General features: G+C 38.9%; 1 protein-coding gene across 2 annotated transcripts in view; it reads right to left on the bottom strand.

Moving 5' to 3' along the window:
- SYNE1 (spectrin repeat containing nuclear envelope protein 1) overlaps positions 1 to 18,547 on the bottom strand; it is a 467,802-nt gene that overhangs the window by 135,068 nt on the left and 314,187 nt on the right. The window contains exons 94-99 of one of the 2 annotated variants that reach the window (XM_053590506.1): positions 16,681 to 16,875; positions 14,472 to 14,645; positions 11,154 to 11,345; positions 3,793 to 3,924; positions 2,708 to 2,817; positions 783 to 939 (exon numbers count right to left, since the gene is read on the bottom strand). In XM_053590506.1, coding sequence (XP_053446481.1) covers positions 783 to 939; positions 2,708 to 2,817; positions 3,793 to 3,924; positions 11,154 to 11,345; positions 14,472 to 14,645; positions 16,681 to 16,875 — 960 coding nt within the window. Of the gene's footprint in view, positions 1 to 782; positions 940 to 2,707; positions 2,818 to 3,792; positions 3,928 to 11,153; positions 11,346 to 14,471; positions 14,646 to 16,680; positions 16,876 to 18,547 lie in introns of both variants that reach the window. The other variant, XM_053590504.1, reaches the window with a different exon arrangement.

The following is an 18,547-nucleotide window of genomic DNA, read 5'->3' on the forward strand; positions in this document are numbered from 1 at the left end:
CTGATTTCCCGTTGTTACCTGGCTTGCTTAGAGTGAACTAATAGCGATTACCTGGTACCATCTGTTGCTATATTCAATTCCCTGGATTTGGCAGGCTTGATGGCACTAAGTCCAGAGTCACACAGGGTCCACCCCCGGAACAAGCCTCACACACGGTCAGTCACCAACCCAGCTGACCACTGGCCTTCTTCCCTTCAGACCCACCAAGGCCCCAATATGTTTCTCATTAAGGTCTCCTGAAATTATCAAACACTGAAAGTAGCAATAGAAAATCAGATGACCTGACAGTTTAGTTCCAGATTTGAGGAAATCCTTTTGTCCTAGATGTGTGTGTTCCTGATTTATGTCCCTCATTTTCAAGGGTACAAAAAGTTAAAAAAAAAAAAAAGGAGTGTACATGATATTTAATGGTTTACACTAATGAGAAACTGGATATTAATGACCTTTGAGGAAAAACAGCATCTAAAAAGCAAATACAGTTTCATATATAAAGGCAGAAAAATTAGCTGGGCATTGCGGCAGGCACTTGCAGTCCCAGCTACTCAGGAGGCTGAGGCAGGAGGATCACTTGAGCCCAGGAGTTTGAGGTTGCTGTGAGCTAGGCTGAGGCCACGGCACTCTAGCCTGGGCAACAGAGCAAGACTCTGTCTCAAAAAAAAATTGTTTCAATTCCTGGTTTGGAATTGGTTGTGAAAATATTGATTATTACACAGTTATAGTCCTTCAGTATGAGCTATGCATCTTGTATATTAGTTAATATACAAAAGCAAAATGGTGTATACCACTTGTTCTTGTTCCTGTTCCAGAACATTCTGTAGAAGTTTCTGCTTGGTACTAAATTCTTGATGAAGGCTTTCCCATTTCATCCTCATCTGGTCTTCAGCAGATGATTTCTCCCCTTCCATTCCCAACTCCTGGGACAACACATCAGGTTTTTCGCTATTAGAAGAATAAATAATCTAAGTTTACAATGTGAACAAAAAAGCAAAGGGAAGGCAAGTCTCGATTCAATCAGCATGGAAGTAACAGGTGTCTCACTTGGGGCTTACTATGGAGACACATTTATGGCCTTACTAGAATTTTTAAGCATAATAGACAATAGATTTTTTAAAACCATTTATATTTTTAAGATAATTTTTGTAGTTTGGGGGTTATTACAATTCAATCCCAGACTACAGATATCATAATTCCTTCTCTCTTAAACTTACATTTAATAACTGTTTCCAATATTTTTAGTTTCCTGTTTTTTTATTTTCTAGAATGCTTTCTTATATATTTTGTCATAATGTATCACTTGCAATTGTATTTGAGTTTGTTTTTCCTCATCTTTTGGAGACACACACACACACACACACACACACTATATATATAGTCAGCATTGATGTCATATGTCAACATTGATTATATTGTAAAAGAAATTTTTTTAAGAAGTTCCCACATCTGTTATTTCCAAGGTTAGTTTTGATTATCTACCTCTATTCTCATTCTTATGTACATACTATACTTTCAATTCTATATCATGTTTGTATTTAGCATCATATGTATATTTTATACTGTTAAATAATTTCTAAGATTACGCATAAATTTTTCCAGCTTTTTTATGCTAGTAAGCATTCCTGCCTTTTTAATTATTTGGTATTATATATAACATTTCAAAAAATATCTCCATAATACATATTTCGTTCTTTATGTTGTTTTCCCTGAAAAAAAGTTCAGACAAAGTAAAAGGTATTTGCCAAAGGAGAGACTAAATTACAACCTTTAGGTACATGAACACAGGCTTCGATAAAACTTTTTTTTAATGTTTTAGATTTTAAAAACAGTTTTCTCATATATCCTTTCAGTTGACATTTACAAATGTCATGGCACTCCTGTGAGGATAGTACAGAATAATTATTTTAATTTTACAGAGGAGCAAACTGAAGCTCAGAGTTAAGTGACTTTTGCAAGATGTTTATGAAACTAGGGTAAAACTCAGACCTGACTCAGACTTCTCCTCCGTTATGATTCCTTTACCTTCCTACCATTTAAGTCAAAATCTTCAACTAGAAAATTCACCATCTTCCTTAGTTTTTCTTTTAACATTTTACTTTACTGTGTGTAAGACTTTCAAAGTCTCAACTTAACATCAAGATCCCAAGTTTACTGACCTTATATGTAGGAATTACAGAAACAGACCCCGTCAAGAACAGTCAAGATATTTAGCAGCATAAAAAATGTACTTCTTTGGGCGGTGCCTGTGGCTCAGCGGGTAGGGCGCCGGTCCCATATGCCGGAGGTGGCAGGTTCAAACCCAGCCCCGGCCAAATTAAAAAAAAAAAAAAATGTACTTTTTTTTTTTTTTTTTTTAGAATGGTGTTAGGGGAAGATGAGCTCTTCCAGGGAACATACAATTAAATAGAACTATTCAATTGGATACATCATGAATCTAATTTTATAATAATTTTTATTTGATTAAGAAAATTAACTCATGAGCATCTCTAAACAGATATGCTGAACAAATGGGAAGGAAGGCAGCAAACACGTGAACTATTATAGTCACTAGCTGTGCTCATGCTGGGAAACAAAATGTTCAAAATGCAGATAAAATGCAAAACATGACATTTTTTCAGAAGAAGTTCAAAATAAAATTTTGAGTGAGATGTTTGTATTTCTTCAAATGTCAGGGAAAAACCACAAAGAGAAAATGAAGCATTTGAAAACATACCCAGCACCACCGGTGAGCTCTGCAGCTGAGTGCTGCGTTAGAATCTCCTCTCCTCGACTGGCAACTGAGCGAAGGAGGCTCTTCTGCTCGGCCAATTCCTGTTCTAACTCCTGTTCAAAGGACAGGGCAAATGCAAACACCTGTGTTACTTTATGATCATTGTCTACAGTCAGGTTGTGTGTTATAAAATTCTCAGAGAACTCCGGCAGTAAGCTTTAAGTGTGTACATTGCATAAAAGGTACAGTATAGGTAAACATTCAGATGTGCTTCCAAAAAGCCTAAAGCATTCTTTTGCTTTGCTTTGATAAAAGATGTCTCTGAAAAATCTTTTGGGGGTTGGGGTGGGAGAGAAACCAATGGGAAAAGAAAATCTTGCTGGGCAATGGTGCCCTCAAGTGGTATAACTTACACTTCCTTTTTTCAAAATCAGTATTGTGCAAGTCAGAATACATCCAAAGTTTTGTGATTCTCCACCTAACTTGATAAACTGGATTATCGATGGATTTGGTTTTACTTCTTCATTAATTGTAATAAATGTCCTTGCTCTTTGAGAAAATAAAATATTTTAACATTCCCTTTACACATGGTTAAGGATTCAATGAGAAATCATTCTTATTCATTAAAGCTCATTTGTTTCATTAGGCAACAATCTACAATCCTACTTTGTGATGTTGTCTACTTGAAAGTTAAAAATAAATTCCATTTCTAAAAACAAAAAAAAAACCCCCATATAATTCACACATTCACCAATTCTCAAAGGCCTGAGATTTTTATTATAATAAAATAGACTCAAATGAGGGCAAATCTGAAATCAGAGTTAGGTATCTGCATTATGAGGCAGATTAGAGTAGCGTTACACTATTTTTAAAACTGAACACAAGATTATCTTAAACACTAGACTTTCAAATGACCCATCCTACCGGAGTCATGAGTCAAGACACTGCAAGGGTTAGCCACATCTTGGGGCATACAGAAGATAAAGGGAGACTCTGTCTTTAGTAGGACAAGGAACTTGTCTTTCTAAAGCATTCAACTTCTTTCCTTGGCACATCTGTGGGCTAAAGATAAGGAGAAAACACTTTACTTTTTGTTGCTGGAGACTGTTCTGCCGCTGGTGGGTCCGCGTGGTGCGAGCTTGGGCCAACCATTCCTGGACACCAGGGCTCTGAGCAGCTATTAGGTCAGCATTGCTGTCCTCTTTCTCTGGCGCTGTTCCCTGCTTTCAATGAGGCAGAAATCAAGACTCATGGTACCCACAGGAAAACCTTAACCAGAATGGAGAGACGGCTACTTTGGTGTGATCTGCATAATGACACCAAAGTAGCTCCTCAGGGACATGAAACCACATTACACAACAACAAAAAAAGCAGTTAAACAAAACTCATCGAAGTTATGGCATTCACAGAGTAAGAACAATAAACAGATGACCATATGAAGAAATATCAGAGAGGGTAACCCATCTATGTAGAGGTGAGCTAACCAGTGTTTCACAGATATTATTTCAGAATTTTCTCCACAAAAATAAAACTCTAGATCTTTTATGAGGTTTTTTTAAATGTCACACAAAATAAAATGTTTCTCAAATGATCATGACCCATTGGAACTTATTGTGTCTCTCCTGTGAAAGCATTACCCTGCCCTAGGCCTCCCTCCCTCCCCACCTCTGTATAATGGATGCGTGTGGCACATACTTGCTTCTTAAAGATGTTTTAGAAAGGTTACTAACCAAAGGAGTTTTAAGGTCTTTAAGAAGCAGTGTAAGTCCACAGTTCCGTAAAGCATCATTTTCTCTAGAATTGAGTAAGAGCTTAAACTTGATTTTTCAATTCCATGAAACAGAGGCCAGGGCTTCCCAGGGCATCTGGACATCCTCTATCCTAGCCCAGTCAGCCCAGGTCCCAGAACCCCATCTCATAGGCCTTTAGGAACACGGTTAGCCACAGATAACTCAAATCCCAAGGCACTTAACTAGGCAGAAAGCCTCGCTCCTGAAACCAGTTTCTATAAACATTCCACGTCGACCCCACAAGGCCCTAAGATCTGAATTATTCCTAGAATTATCTAGTTGTGAGTGACTGCTATTTATATGGCTATGTTTATAGACTTCTCTACATAATAGCTCCACTCAAATAGGAGAAAACTTTATAGGCTTTTCACTCTTAAAATTAATACATTAAAAAAATATCATTTAACTGTGAGCACATGTGGTTACCATTTTAAAAATCTAAAAGATTAACGGAGACTTCAGAGGTAAGTGGTAATTCAAGGTGAGATCTTTGAAAAAGTGCAGTTCTCTCCCTCTACTGCCATCACCAGGAGTTGGTCCCCTCTGTGCTGGCTTTTGATCAAGTTTGGATGAAGGGGAGGGAAGAAAGTAGTGACTTCTACACAGGCAAGTTTATCCTTCCTGCCTGATTACTCTAATAGGATTTGAAAGGCTCTGAAATGCTGCATATCAAATGGGATTAGTTCTGAATGAGCTCCTTTCTACCCACATATATTCATATGTCAAAGGATTAATATGCAATTTCAATATAACTTATTCACTAAATATTGATTAAGCACCCACTACATGTCAGAAACTGTTCTAGAAGCTAGGAGGATTCCGCAAGGAAAAGTCAGGTCAGAGCCCTGGCAGTAGGGAGTCAGATAATAAATAAAATAAGCTGGGTTAGTGATAAGGGCTACACAGAAAGTAAAATTAAGTAATGGGATAGAAGGTTCTTAGGGTGGTCTGCAGAAGCATCTTTAGAAGAGGCAATTGTGCTGTGCATAATGAGAAACCCCTCGCCTGGCAAGGATCCCTGAGGAGGTTGCTCCAGGACTGGGAGCAGCTGGTGCAAAGACCCCAAGGACAAAGCAATGTGGTAGGAGCAGTGATGAGGCCAGCATGCTGGAGTATGGAGGGGCAGAGAGAAGGGACAGCTACCAGGCTGCCTCCACAGAGGAGTTCTCCTACCATCTAGTTCTGGAGCTCCCTGCCCCTTGGGTCTTCTTTGCCAAGTGTGATCATGGAGTGGGCTCCAGACATTCTAACTCAGCCGGCCCAAGTGCCCACAGAGACCCTTTACTGCCTCTTACTTCCAGAATTTTACACTTGCCATCACAGGGAAATAGATGGGGTCTGTTTACCCTTCTGTTTTTCTTCTTAGAATATCATAATTAAATTGCATAACATTTGAGATAATGACCTATACCTTATCTTTGCAGCACTGGCATCAGTGGTTAGAGCTAAATGAACTGAAAGTAACAGCAAGCACAGAACCTCTCCCAGACTCTGAAACCTCCACAGCGCTGGGCACGCCCTCTCCTTTAAGATGATCCCCAGGTTCCCAGCCAGAGAGGATGGTTTAGGTACAACAACTGGTCTAAAATATGCTATTTACATTTTGTAAGACCTTCTGAAGGGGTGACTAGTGACACCCGGTTAACTAAGTTGTCCACCCTTTCAGAAATGCCTTGCAGTGATCTCCCTGAATGTAGGAGGTTTGGGTGGATGGGCGTTCTTCCAAAACTGGAAAACGAGATTGTCTACAGGCAATACATTTTTTCCCACCTAAGAATACACCATCTTCCAAGAATAAGCTCTATCTTGGTTCTTCCAGGTAAAGACGAAACAGCAGGTTGAAAGGGACCTGCAGGGAACAACCTCAGGAAGTGAGCGTCTGAGATGGAAAGTTGTCCCCAATTTCAGAATCTCTCTATCTGATAAAACAGTGGCTCTGGTCATGACCTGCTGACTCTCTTTTGTGGGATCCAGGCCACTTCCTCTCTGGTTTTCTCTTAAGCAAAATATTTGTTTTCCAGGGTCCAGCCTGAAGCCTCCTTTGGTAACTTCTCACAGCCCTTGGCAGCAACTCACTTTTCCAGGAGAGCATCTCTTTGCAATTTCTCACACCAAACTTGTGCTTGGAACAATGACAACCGAAATGTTAGGTCCTAATAACAACTTACTCGCTTGTACATGTACAAACATACATTCACATTCTGTGTGGTTTGGTTCAGTTTTTCAACTAGTGAACTTTTCTCTGACCGATTGAGTCATTTTGAAACTTAAGACTTGGACCACAGGAAGCATGAAACGATTAAGAATCCAGTTCAAACATGATCCTCTTTCCCCTGGGCAAGAGAAGGCATGGGCACAGAGAACGTGATTACGGTAATTACTTTCTCTGAGGTGTGATAACAGCTTTCTCTCCTCTACAGGGACAGGCTGGTAAGGTGGCTTCTGTCAAAGTCCCCACTAGGTGGGGCTATATAAGCTGTTTATTTTGGAAATACTAGAACAGTAACCACTTTTGCCAGGAACATTCTTTGGAAAATGAATGAGGATTGGGAAATGCTAAGTATTAAATAAAACATTTCTTTGTACAGCATTTTATTATTTTTATGGGGCAAACTTTTTGCTCCTTCAATGGAGGATAATGCACAAAAAAGGACCTATGCTTCTTATGAAGAAAGATTATCTGATTCAAGAGATATTATTCCTGCTCTTCAAGTCTGTATCTCTTCATAGAGAGAAGCAGTTTACTTGGTGGTGGGAAGGAAAAAAGAGATTAGTTATTCACTGATACATGTCCCATTGGTGAAGAAGAATGAAGGTAATTGGTATTAACATTTTACAGATTAAGATAGCACTAAGAAATTTTGTGTTATAGCCATAAAAGTCTTAGGAAAGTATTCTAGTCCTCCTGAATCATCTACACCCCAATTAAAAGGCAGTAATATCCATATTACTGATACCTTCATCTAATGGAAGATTGTTTTCCCCAATTAACTTTAATTTCAAATCCACTTGAAATATTTAGTGTTCTACCTAAACGGAAAATGATCCTTCCCATGGCAATAATAAAGTAAACATGTCTCCTTTTATTCCCATAGATGGGAAAGTAATTTCCCAGAAATCTCTAATTATTAAACAAAAATCCATCAATATTTTATATGTTGAGAACTTTATTATAGATATTTAAAAAATAAGACCAGGCATGATAACTCACACCTATAATCCTAGCTCTCTGGGGGGCCGAGGCAGAAGAATCACTTGAGCTCGGGAGGTTAAGACCAGCCTGAGCAGGAGCAAGACCTCATCTCTAGTAAAAATACAAAAACTAGCTGAATGTAGTGGTGGGCACCTAGACTTCCAGCTACTTGGGAGGCTGAGACAAAAGGGTTTCTTGAACCCAAGAGTTTGAGATTGCTGTGAGCTGTGATGACACACGACACTCTACATAGGGTGACAGAGTGAGATTCGGTTTCAAAGAAAAAAGAAAGAAAGATAGAAAAGAAAAGAAAAATAAACAATTACCAACTTTAATGCAGTAAATCACTACAATATTTTTCTGTATTTACACTTCACACAGCAGCATCCTCAGGAAAGCTCGCACTAGAGGACAAAGTCAGGACTTTACTCAATGGAAACAATTCCGGTAAAACCAGGATCTGCTGGGTAGGGTGCCACAGGGCTACGTGTGTGCTCAGCCCTGCCCTGATAAGTCTCAAACCTGGCCTTTCAGCACGTCAAGAGTTCCTTTCCTTCCAAAAATGTGGTCTGGAAATAGTTGCTTTTATTAATTACCATAGTTGCTGTGATTTGAGCATTTAATTGTAAGCATTATAATTCTCAGGATAATTTTTTAAGTTAATTATCATTATTACTATTTTGAGAGAGTTTCATTCTGTCACCCTGGGTAGAGTCAGTCCCGTGGTGTCATCATAGCTCACAACAACCTCAAACTTCTCAGCTTGAGCAATCCTCTTGCCTCAGACACCTGGGTAGCTGGAACTCTAGACACCTGCTACTACGCCCAGCTAGTTTTTCTATTTTTAGTAGAGATGGGGTCTCACTCTTGCTCAGGCTGGTCTTGAACTCCTGAACTGAAATAATCCACCTCCCCCTACTGCTAGGATTATAAATATTATATTATTATCCCTATTTTACAGATGAGGAAACTGATCTGTGGGAAATCCAAGGATCTTGCTCCCGATCTAGTCAATATCTGGTGGGCCCAAGATTGAAGACTTCAATTCTGGTGTGTGGATAGACGTTACTGGGCACACAAATTGTTTAAAAACTGGGAGATTTAAAAAATAAATCAAAATGTCTTATCTCTTGACAAACTGGAAGGTCTAGCAGTGCTGCCTGTAAATTCTTGTATGTAACAGCTGAGTAAGGACAGCTGCCAAGGGCCTGGACTGGGCCTGCTTCACTCCCTACTGTGCCCTCCTCCCAGGCCCTGAGGCTTGGCATGGGCGTTTTTTGCTTTGTTCAATCCTCAGGTGTGCATGGGGATAAAAGGCTACCTCTTTCAAGTGTCTCCCTGCAGTGTTAAAATCTCATCCTGTCACTCCTGTGTTTCCAAACACTCCAGCAGCTTCTCATCTCCCCTAGAGTCTCCAAGTCAAAGTCCCTATGAAGCCTATAAGGTCCTTCAGTCCCTGGGCCCTTGTATCCTATCTGCTGTCGTCTGAAGGTTTGTGCCTTGGCTAAATTCACACTTTAAAACCTAATCCCCAATGTGACAATATTAGGAAGCAGGACTTTTGAAAAGTAACTTCACAAGGACTAAACCCTCCTGAACGAGATTAGTGCCTTTTATAAGAGACCCCACAAAGCCAGGTAGCCCCGTCCACGAGGTGAGGACATATCTAGAAGATGCCATTTATGAATCAGAGAGACCCCCCACCAGATACTGTGAGTATGCTGACAACGTGGTCTCGGGCTTCCTCTCTCCAGAAACACGAGTGTGCTCAGTGCCTTCTCTCTTTTCCTCCCTCCCTCCCTCCCTTCCTTCTTTTCCTTCCACTCTATGTCTTTCTTTCTCTCTCTCTTTTTCTTCTTTTGAAACAGTATCTCACTCTGTTGTCTAGGCCAGAGTGCCATGGCCTCGACCTACCTAGAGCAAGCTCAGAATGCTGGTCTTAAATAATACTCCTGCCTCAGCCTCCTGAGTAGCTAGGACTATGGCACCCACCACAGTACCCAGCTAACTTTTCTGGTGTTTGAGTAGAGATGGGATCTTGCTCTTGCTCAGGCTGGTCTCAAACTCTTGACCTCAAGGGATCCTCCTGTCTTGGCCTCCCAGATGCTGGGATTATAGGCATGAGCCACCGTGCCTGGCCTAGCATTAAATTTCTGTTCATTATAAGCCACCTAGTTCATATTTTTGTTACAAAGCCTGAATGGACCAAGACACCATCTGACCTCATTTACCACCACTCATGCCACTCCTGTCACACTGGTCTTCTTGAATAGGCAGGTATGATCCCCCCGGGAGCCTTTAAACCTGCGGTTCCCTTTGCCTAGAACTCTCTTCCCTTGAGACCATGTGGTTTTTGTGTGCCTTCAATGTGACCTTAGTGAGGATTTCTTGGCTGTCCTGTTTAGAACTGCACATCCTCCTGTCTCTGCCTTTCCCCAGCTACTTGTCTTACGTCGTGTTACCTATAGCTCATGCCATCTTCTAATTTATGTGTAATAATGTATCCTAATTTTATTTATTATGTCTCCCCATAATGCTTTGCATATGGGAATATAGAGAAACACACAGAGGTGTTTCCCATGCTCCTTCACTCTTTTGCACAGGACATTAGCCATCACATAGTAGCTTCTCAATAAATATTTGCTTAATTTTTGAATAAAATGATAATAGTAATATCTAATTTGTGGCGGTTAAAGAGAATTAAAATGCTAGACAATATGCATGTAAGGTGCATGTAAAGAAATTGAGTGAAAATGTTCTAAGATTCTTATCCTGATCTGGGGAGTGATAGAGATAACTAACGCATGAGTAATCACAATAAATTTAAATGGACTAAATTTGTCCTTTAAGAGCCAAAGATTTTCTAATTAAATAAATTTTTGAAACCAACAAAATACAGCTAAATGTTCTTTATAAGGAACAAACCTAAAACACAAGGACATAGAAAGGTTGAAATCAAAGGAAAGTTACAATATATGTCAGGCAAATACCACCCCAAATAGCTCTTGCAATAGGAAACAAAAATCACCTTTAGGAAACACTATCATCATTACACAATAGTAACATGTTCAGTTCACCTGTAATCTGCAACAATTCTCAAGTTGTAGGCACTAAATAAAAGCCTGAGTATATCTAAAAACTAGAATGTAAGAGAAATAAGAGAGAAATGTGAAAGTGTCCGCATGCCTTTATCTAAGACCTGTGTTTACATTTAGGGAGTAATTATTTTCATTCTCATTTCTTTTCTCCTTTCACTGCAGTCCTCAGGACTATGGGCTCAAGGAGTCCCTACAAACACTATTTGAAAGTATACGCCATAATCAAAGAGTATAACATTAAAATAGGATGTTAAAATGTCTATGCAAATTAGGTACGTACGTGAGTGTGTATCACCCCCCAACCTGTTCCTTCATCAGCCACAGACAAACCATGTGCCAAGTTTCAGCTGTGGGCGGGACTGGCTCACCTGTATGTTGAGCTGTTTTTCATGCAGGGCCCGCTGCAGCTCCAGCAGGCTCCCCTTGAGCCTTCTCAGCTTTGCAGCCAGCTGCTCAGCCTCATCCTTGGTGTGAGCCTTGCCCTCCAGCAGCAGGTTCTCGTTGTGGACTGAGAGCTCCGACAAGACCACCACCTTCTGCTCGATCTCCACCAACATGTTCTGGAACATGAGAAATAAGGGTGATGCTCACACAGGCTGCCAGCCCCTGCAAAGACTGTTCCCCACAGCGAGACGTGACCCTTCTGTAGTCTTTCACCAAACAAACAGGCTTCTATTGTTTTTTTTTTTGCAGTTTTCCCACAGTCTTTAAGGGTAGTATACAGATTTTTTTTTTCTACTTGCCTGAGCTTCTTAATTTTTCTCTTTTTAAAAATGAGATATCATATCATGGAAAACACACTGGAAAAAACACATGGAAAGCACATTTTTACACAGTCAACCAATAAGGAGAAAAGGCTGCTGTCTTAGAGTTGTCCCATTATTATTGTTATTTTGTGCTAGGTTGTAATACTTACCGCTAATAATATTGGAAGCATCATTTGATCAGCCCTTTCCTTGTCAATTTAGAAAAGATCCTCTCTTTCAAAACTCCTTTCCCCTCCTCCTCCTTCTTTACTGTTTCCAAATGCAAAACTTCTTTGGGTTGTTTATTTATTTTACTTTTTTTTAGGCTACTGTTTTTTTTTTTTTAATTTGATGTTTGTTTAATCTTGTAGCTTCACAAGTTTTCCTTGAAATTTTACTTTCACTTCTTGTAACAGCTCTCTAGAGCTACAGGGTTTTTCTTTAAAATGAAGACTAAATTTGGATAAGCAGAAAAATAGCCCCCCTTCTTCCAAGGTAAGACTTAAAACAAAGACTAAGAAGATGTCAAACAAAATAAACAACATGTATTTTCCACAGAAATTATTTGTTTTATATATTCTTTAATTCTGATCTCTTTGATATGCACTTTCTTATTTATATTAATAATTTAGTAAAGGGAAATACATATTTTATTTCCCTGTATGAAATCAGATTATTACCACCCTATCAACTTTAAAGAATATATTTTCTTTTCTCTTTTTTTTTTTTAGAGATAGGGTCTTGCTATGTTGCCCAGGCTGGAGTGCAGTGGCTATTCACAGGCGCAATCCCACTACTGATCAGCATGGGAGTTTTGACCGGCTCCATTTCTGACCTGGGCTGGTTCACCGCTACTCAGGCAACCTGGTGGACCCCTACTCCCAGAAGGTCACCATATTGATACTGAACTAAGTGCAGACACCTGATTAACATAGCATACTACAGCCCAGAACTCCTGGACTCAAGAGATCCTCCTGCCTCAGCATCCCCAGGAGCTGGGACTACAGGCATGTGCCACCACATCTGGTAAGAATATACTTTCAAACCCACAAACTAGGACAAAACGAAACTTTTAGTGTAATGGGAATTAAAGAATGATTTGCTAAAGTTTTGAGAAATTGATATAATTCTTTGTAGGATTGATTTTTCCATGTCCTGAGGGCCCATAACCCTTTCAGAAGTCCAAGAAAAATGTTTAGTTTATTTTAAAATCAGAAGAAAAAGGAATATAAAACACACAATATGGAATATGTAACATTGAATCCACCTAGGATTATACTAGTCTTTGTCTCATAGTAGTTGTATAATGTTTGGTATGGGGGAAGGGGCCTATGAAAGCAAAATGCCACACCCACGAAAAATCATCAGTGGCTCCCATTCTGTGGGATGGTCACAGTTATAATTAGCATGCAACTGATTCATACTAGATTTTAATTGACTAGGTTTTAGCTGGCTTAAATACCAGATTTTAATTAATTTTATGTGGTTAATTGTGTGATTAAGTGATTAATTACATATTATATTTTAATAAACTGTTGTTTACCTGTGTGACTTCATATACTTCTACTTGCTTAAATTTTAATGCTCTGTGAAAGTCCTGAAGTAGACTTTCTGAATTAGAGACATCATACATTCTTACAAAAACAGGTATTTCCTAAAGGGCAGTACTGACAAAACATAACTTTGAAATGCTAGTGCAAATGGTAATTTCAATTGCTAAAAACAGATACCTCTTCTCAGAAAAGAAACATTAGAAGATATAAAGAACAGAAAATTCTAGGATGTAGCTCTCCAATTAATCTCTATCATCTACACAGAGAATAATAGCGCTTTGAATATATGTCGATAAGTTTCCAAGGCATTACAAAATCCAAGTGATAATGATCAATGTGATGAATCTCAAATCATGAATAGGAATGCCCAAAATGGTATCGTACATATTAAGAAAAAAGTTAGTGCTCACTAATTAAAGATTTTTATATATGTCCTCTGATTTCAACTAGGAGAAATAAAAAGTTGAGTAGACTGATATTTAACCCTGCGGATTAGAGAGGGTTTTCTAGACACTCGCTATCTAACATACTTGACCTTCATGTGAAAATGAAGCCTAATATGCTGGTCACTGAAATTCAATGATGGATATGTGGAAGTTCATTATCTACTCTTTATGCTTATATGTGTGCTTGGAAACTCCCATAATAAAGAAGTTTGAAAATATCAGAATAAACCCCTTAATGCAATTACTCCTCACATCAATTCCTGGACAGCCAACATGGGAGGTAACAAATTCTCTGCTCCACAAGACAACTTTTCCATGTTTTGTCTTTCTGCCTAAAAGTTTTCCAAATAATATATCTGGACTAGAACCACTATTACAACGGAGCACCCCAGGACACTTCCTGCCGTGTTTATTCAGTCTGACTCACTGATACTTCTCATTGGTTTATACTCCCTATCAGCCACTAAATATAGATACCACGATATATATTTTGGTATCTGCAGTATTTAAAATGTCCCTTAGGAAGCTGAAGATTTTCTAAAGAGCAGATACTATTGGTAATTTTTTTTTTTTTTTCAAAAACTGAATCCAAGTTTGGATTTCATTTAAGCTTTTATAATGTATTGCTTTTTTTTTTTTAGACAGAGTCTCACCCTTGGTAGAGTCACAGCAACCTCAAACTCTTGAACTCAAGTGGACCTCTTGCCTCAGCCTCCTGAGTAGCTGGGACTAAAAGTGCTTAGGGTCTCACTCTTGCTCCACTGGTCTCTATCTCCTGAACTCAAGCAATCCACCTGCCTCAGCCTCCCAGAGTGCTAAGATTACAGGTGCAAGTCTGGCCTATACTGTATTGCTTTTTTACTCTTTAAATATATAAAATACCAGTATGTTTTCTACAGTTAGAAAATCTTCATGATAGTCCTTTGAGACTGCTTTTGTACCTGACAGTCCACAAGCTGGGCCTCCATGTCCATGGGCTCCTTCGGTGGACCCAGTGCAACGTCCAGAGTGGCCTTGGTACTCAAGAGCCAGTGGTCCAGCTCGTCGGCTTCACAGCGATACCTCTGCAGAGCTTGTTCCTGTCTCTGCTCCTCCAGCTGATCATTTAACTTCTCCTAATGAATTAAGTATAAATTACCCTAAGACAAAATCTTTAAAATTCAGTACAATAGAGCAATGGTCCTAAGGCCTGGCTCTACATAACCATCACCTGTGAAACTTTTTTTATAAATAAATACCCTTGCTTAGGTATTTCATGATAATTAGAATTTCTTTATTTTTTTATCTTTTTTTTCTTTAGGCTAGTAAAGTGAAGCAGTGGGAGTGAAGAGGAGAAGAAATAGATCTGTAACTGGTTGTGATTAATTAGTTGTAAACACCACTGCACTCCGCACTCCTCCATATAATTAGAATTTGTTCAAACCTGTATTTTTTAAAAGACTCAATAATTCCAGTGAGTGCCTAGGATTGAACAAGACGTTCTCAAATATAGTAACACACCTTAGGACTAGGCTGTAATATGAAGATGGAAGTGGCCCAGGGTTAGAAGAAATCATTGTCACAAAGCAGTTAGTAAATGGTAAACCTGACCTCAGTGCATGGGACGAAGGGAGAAGCACATGACCCACCTAAAGGGGCAGCCACCACATAGTTTCAGGTCCAGTGTTACTTGTGTCTCAAGATAAGGCAGAAATCTGAATTTTTAGGTTAGATTCTGGGTTTTTTTTTTTCTCAATGATTGTAAATAATTCAGGTTAAAAAAAATGTAGGCCAATCACTTCATTTTGAAATCCCACAAGTTTCTTTTTTTTTAATTTCAGATTAATACAAGGGAGCATACAATTAGGTTACGTAGTTTGCTTTCGGTGAGTTAAAGTCCAAGTTGTAAGTGTGTCCTTCACCTGAGAAGTAGGCCATACCCACGCAAGTACCCACTGGATGGGAATTTACCCATCCCCTTCTTCCCCCTCACTTGAGTTTCAAAGAGTTTCTTAATCTCATGTGATCAAGTAGGTGTTAATCTATTAGTTCTACTTTAGTGCTAAGTGGACGTTTATTTTTCCGTTCTTGTGATACTTCGCTTAGGAGAATAGTTGTTAGAAAAGATGCAAAATTTACATCTGTTTTGTTTTTATGGTTGCATAATATTCCATGACCCTATAAGTTTTCCATAGAGTAGGGACAATATGAACAAATTAAATTAACTTTAAGGTACTTTAAATACCGTATTTTAAAATTTATTTTATTAGCAATTCTTTATTATTTCTAAATTAATTTTTTATCAGTTTAAAATGGAGATGAACGATTAGGGCATACACAATGGTTTTAAATTTCTACCATATAAGAAATATAAGAATAGCTCATTTAACTTGTAATAGCTAAAACTAGACAGAACCGATATACACCTATGATACTGCAATGAGGCCATGATATGTTGAAGTTGAATTATGGTATAATTGGCAGCTAAGTGAAATAATATTCAGTTCCTATAATAAGAAATGTATTGAGAACCAATTATGTGCCAGAGAAGCAGCTAAGAGACACAAGGAGACAGACGGTGTAAAGGTTTTTATGGAGCCTTAGTCTAACCAAATTACAGGAGCGATAATACGAACATCTTATACACTTAGGACCAAGAATTATAACAAACAAAAAGGAAAATAGTATATTTCTAACACATCTCTTATTGTTGCCAAAATGTGTCTTTCTATTAAATAATACTTAAATTACATAATATGGGAACCATAATTGCATAAGTATTTTCATGAATTACTATGTGTGAATTGGCTAACAGTGACTAAACAGGATTTATCCTTTGCAGTATTAATGACACCATCCATCAAATGTTCTTATTTAAACATAGAGACCATTAGGCAAACTTCTACAATTATTCTTCAAAAGGCTCACGACTACTAAATATTTGCTGTCCACATTTTCAATTTTTTATGCATGAAATGAGTCAGGAAAGAGTAAGAGGACATATTCACGGTTCCTTGCTGACTCATGCTCTATCCATGAGACCATTCTAGAACACAATACTAACTTTTAGGAGAGGGAAATGATGAAAAGGTAGATCATGGAAGTAACCCACATGCTTATCAACACAAGAGTGAATTCAGAAGGGGGCACAACTTCTGAGTTACTTGTTACCTCCAATAGCTGCCGTTTCCCCGAGGCTTTCATCCTGATGGTGGACATTCGCTCAGCCAAGACGGTGAGTGTGGACTGCAAGGCCAGCTGTTCCGCGGGATCTGACTCGCGAGACTCAGATACCAGCTCTTCTGCGAGAGAGGACTGGAGCTCGTTGATTTCATCTTGGAGCATGAGAATCTCATCTATCAAGGCCTGGAGGAAAGACTATGGAATCACACTCATGTATTCATTTTCTTGACTGAGGAATCACATCACTTGCTGAGACCCACATCCATTTCATTTCACTTGGAAGTCATTGAACCAGAAAAGGAGCCTACTCATCTAAGTTTCAAAATCAAAGTACCAGCCTGAATGCCAGGTCATGTTTGACTATAGTACTGCACATATCACTACCCTAAGTGACTTTGAACGAGTTAACTAATCTTCCTGGTTTTCCATAAGCACATTTGTAATACATCCAAGGGGGAGGTATGCACTTATTTCTAGGAGTTTCTAATTCTATGTTGGAAATAAAATTCATCACTTTCTTCCTTAACATGATATTCCCGCTCTAAATTTCCCCAAGTCTGAAATAGCACTGCATTCTATTGCCAAACTCATATTATATCTCATAAGATGGGAGAAATCTATGACCAGTTTCTAGATGATCACATCCTACTTATTTTTTCCTCCTCTGTTGTATTCTAAAATATGAAGTCTTTCCTAGGTCATGTCGTCCACTCCCAAGGCTTGAAATGCCCTCCAATGCTGAGAATTTTCAAAGGTGTATCCCTAACCCAGATATCTGTCTTAAATTCCAGCCTGTGTGTTCAACTTACCTAGTTCATGGGTGCCTCCATTGTGTGAAGTCTAAACCTGCTTCCAGTCCTGTCTTCTAACACCAATCCTCATTGTTCAAGCTGGAGACCTGGGAATCATTCTTCATACCTTCCTCTCCCTCACTCACCATCTCTAGGCCATCACTTAGTTCTACTGCTCTTATCTCAAAAACATATCTTATATATCTGCATATCTCTACTGCCCCCAGCCAACGTTGAGTTAACTTCCTCTCTTGTCTGAATTGCTATAATCTTTTCCTGATCAGTCTACTGGGTTACATTCCTGTTGCTCCAGTCTACTGTTTACAAAGCAACCACATCAACCTTTTAAAATGTAAATTAGAAGGAGATCAATAATGTCAGACAAGATGCCAGTCCTACTGCTGGCCCATGAGGGAGGCCAGGAATTCAATTTCAAGGTATCTCTGAGCCCACAGAGTAGACACAATGAGCAAAGTTCACCCTCCCACGTTGAAAAAATTATAAACAAGAAGTTATCATTGAACTTACGTGATGGCTGACATGCCCAGGGAATATTGCAGGGATATGATCCCTTATGAATCATGAGAGGTAAATGCATGGAAATAGCAACTACTGATCAACAGAACAAGGATGCAATGGTGGCAACACAAGGAAATAGTAATCTCATTTTAGCAGCCTTGGATCGAGGATGTTCTGCTGAAAAGTCCATGTCCTCTCTCCATCCTTTATGATATTATTAATGGAAAATAACCCAAATTCGGTAACCTCAAACCTCAAGTATGAGCCATATCCCAAGAAGCCTTGAGCAAGTGGTCCCACCATGGTTGGGTTGTGTGCATTTCAGGGAGATAAGAGTTACTTGTAAAGTCATAAATCAGTACATGGAAGGTGTACATGGATTTGGACAGAAAAGGTGGGACATCTCAAAGTGCTGATAGTGGTGGGGAACGGGGTGGGGGAATGTGTACATTTTCATATTGAACTTTTTGTTAAATAAACTTTTATAACAGTAAAAACATAGTAAATTAGATTATCTTACTCCCTGGTTTTAAAACAGGCACTGG

The sequence above is a fragment of the Nycticebus coucang genome, chromosome 5 (assembly GCF_027406575.1).
Source record: "Nycticebus coucang isolate mNycCou1 chromosome 5, mNycCou1.pri, whole genome shotgun sequence".
In the NCBI taxonomy this organism is placed as follows: domain Eukaryota; kingdom Metazoa; phylum Chordata; class Mammalia; order Primates; family Lorisidae; genus Nycticebus; species Nycticebus coucang.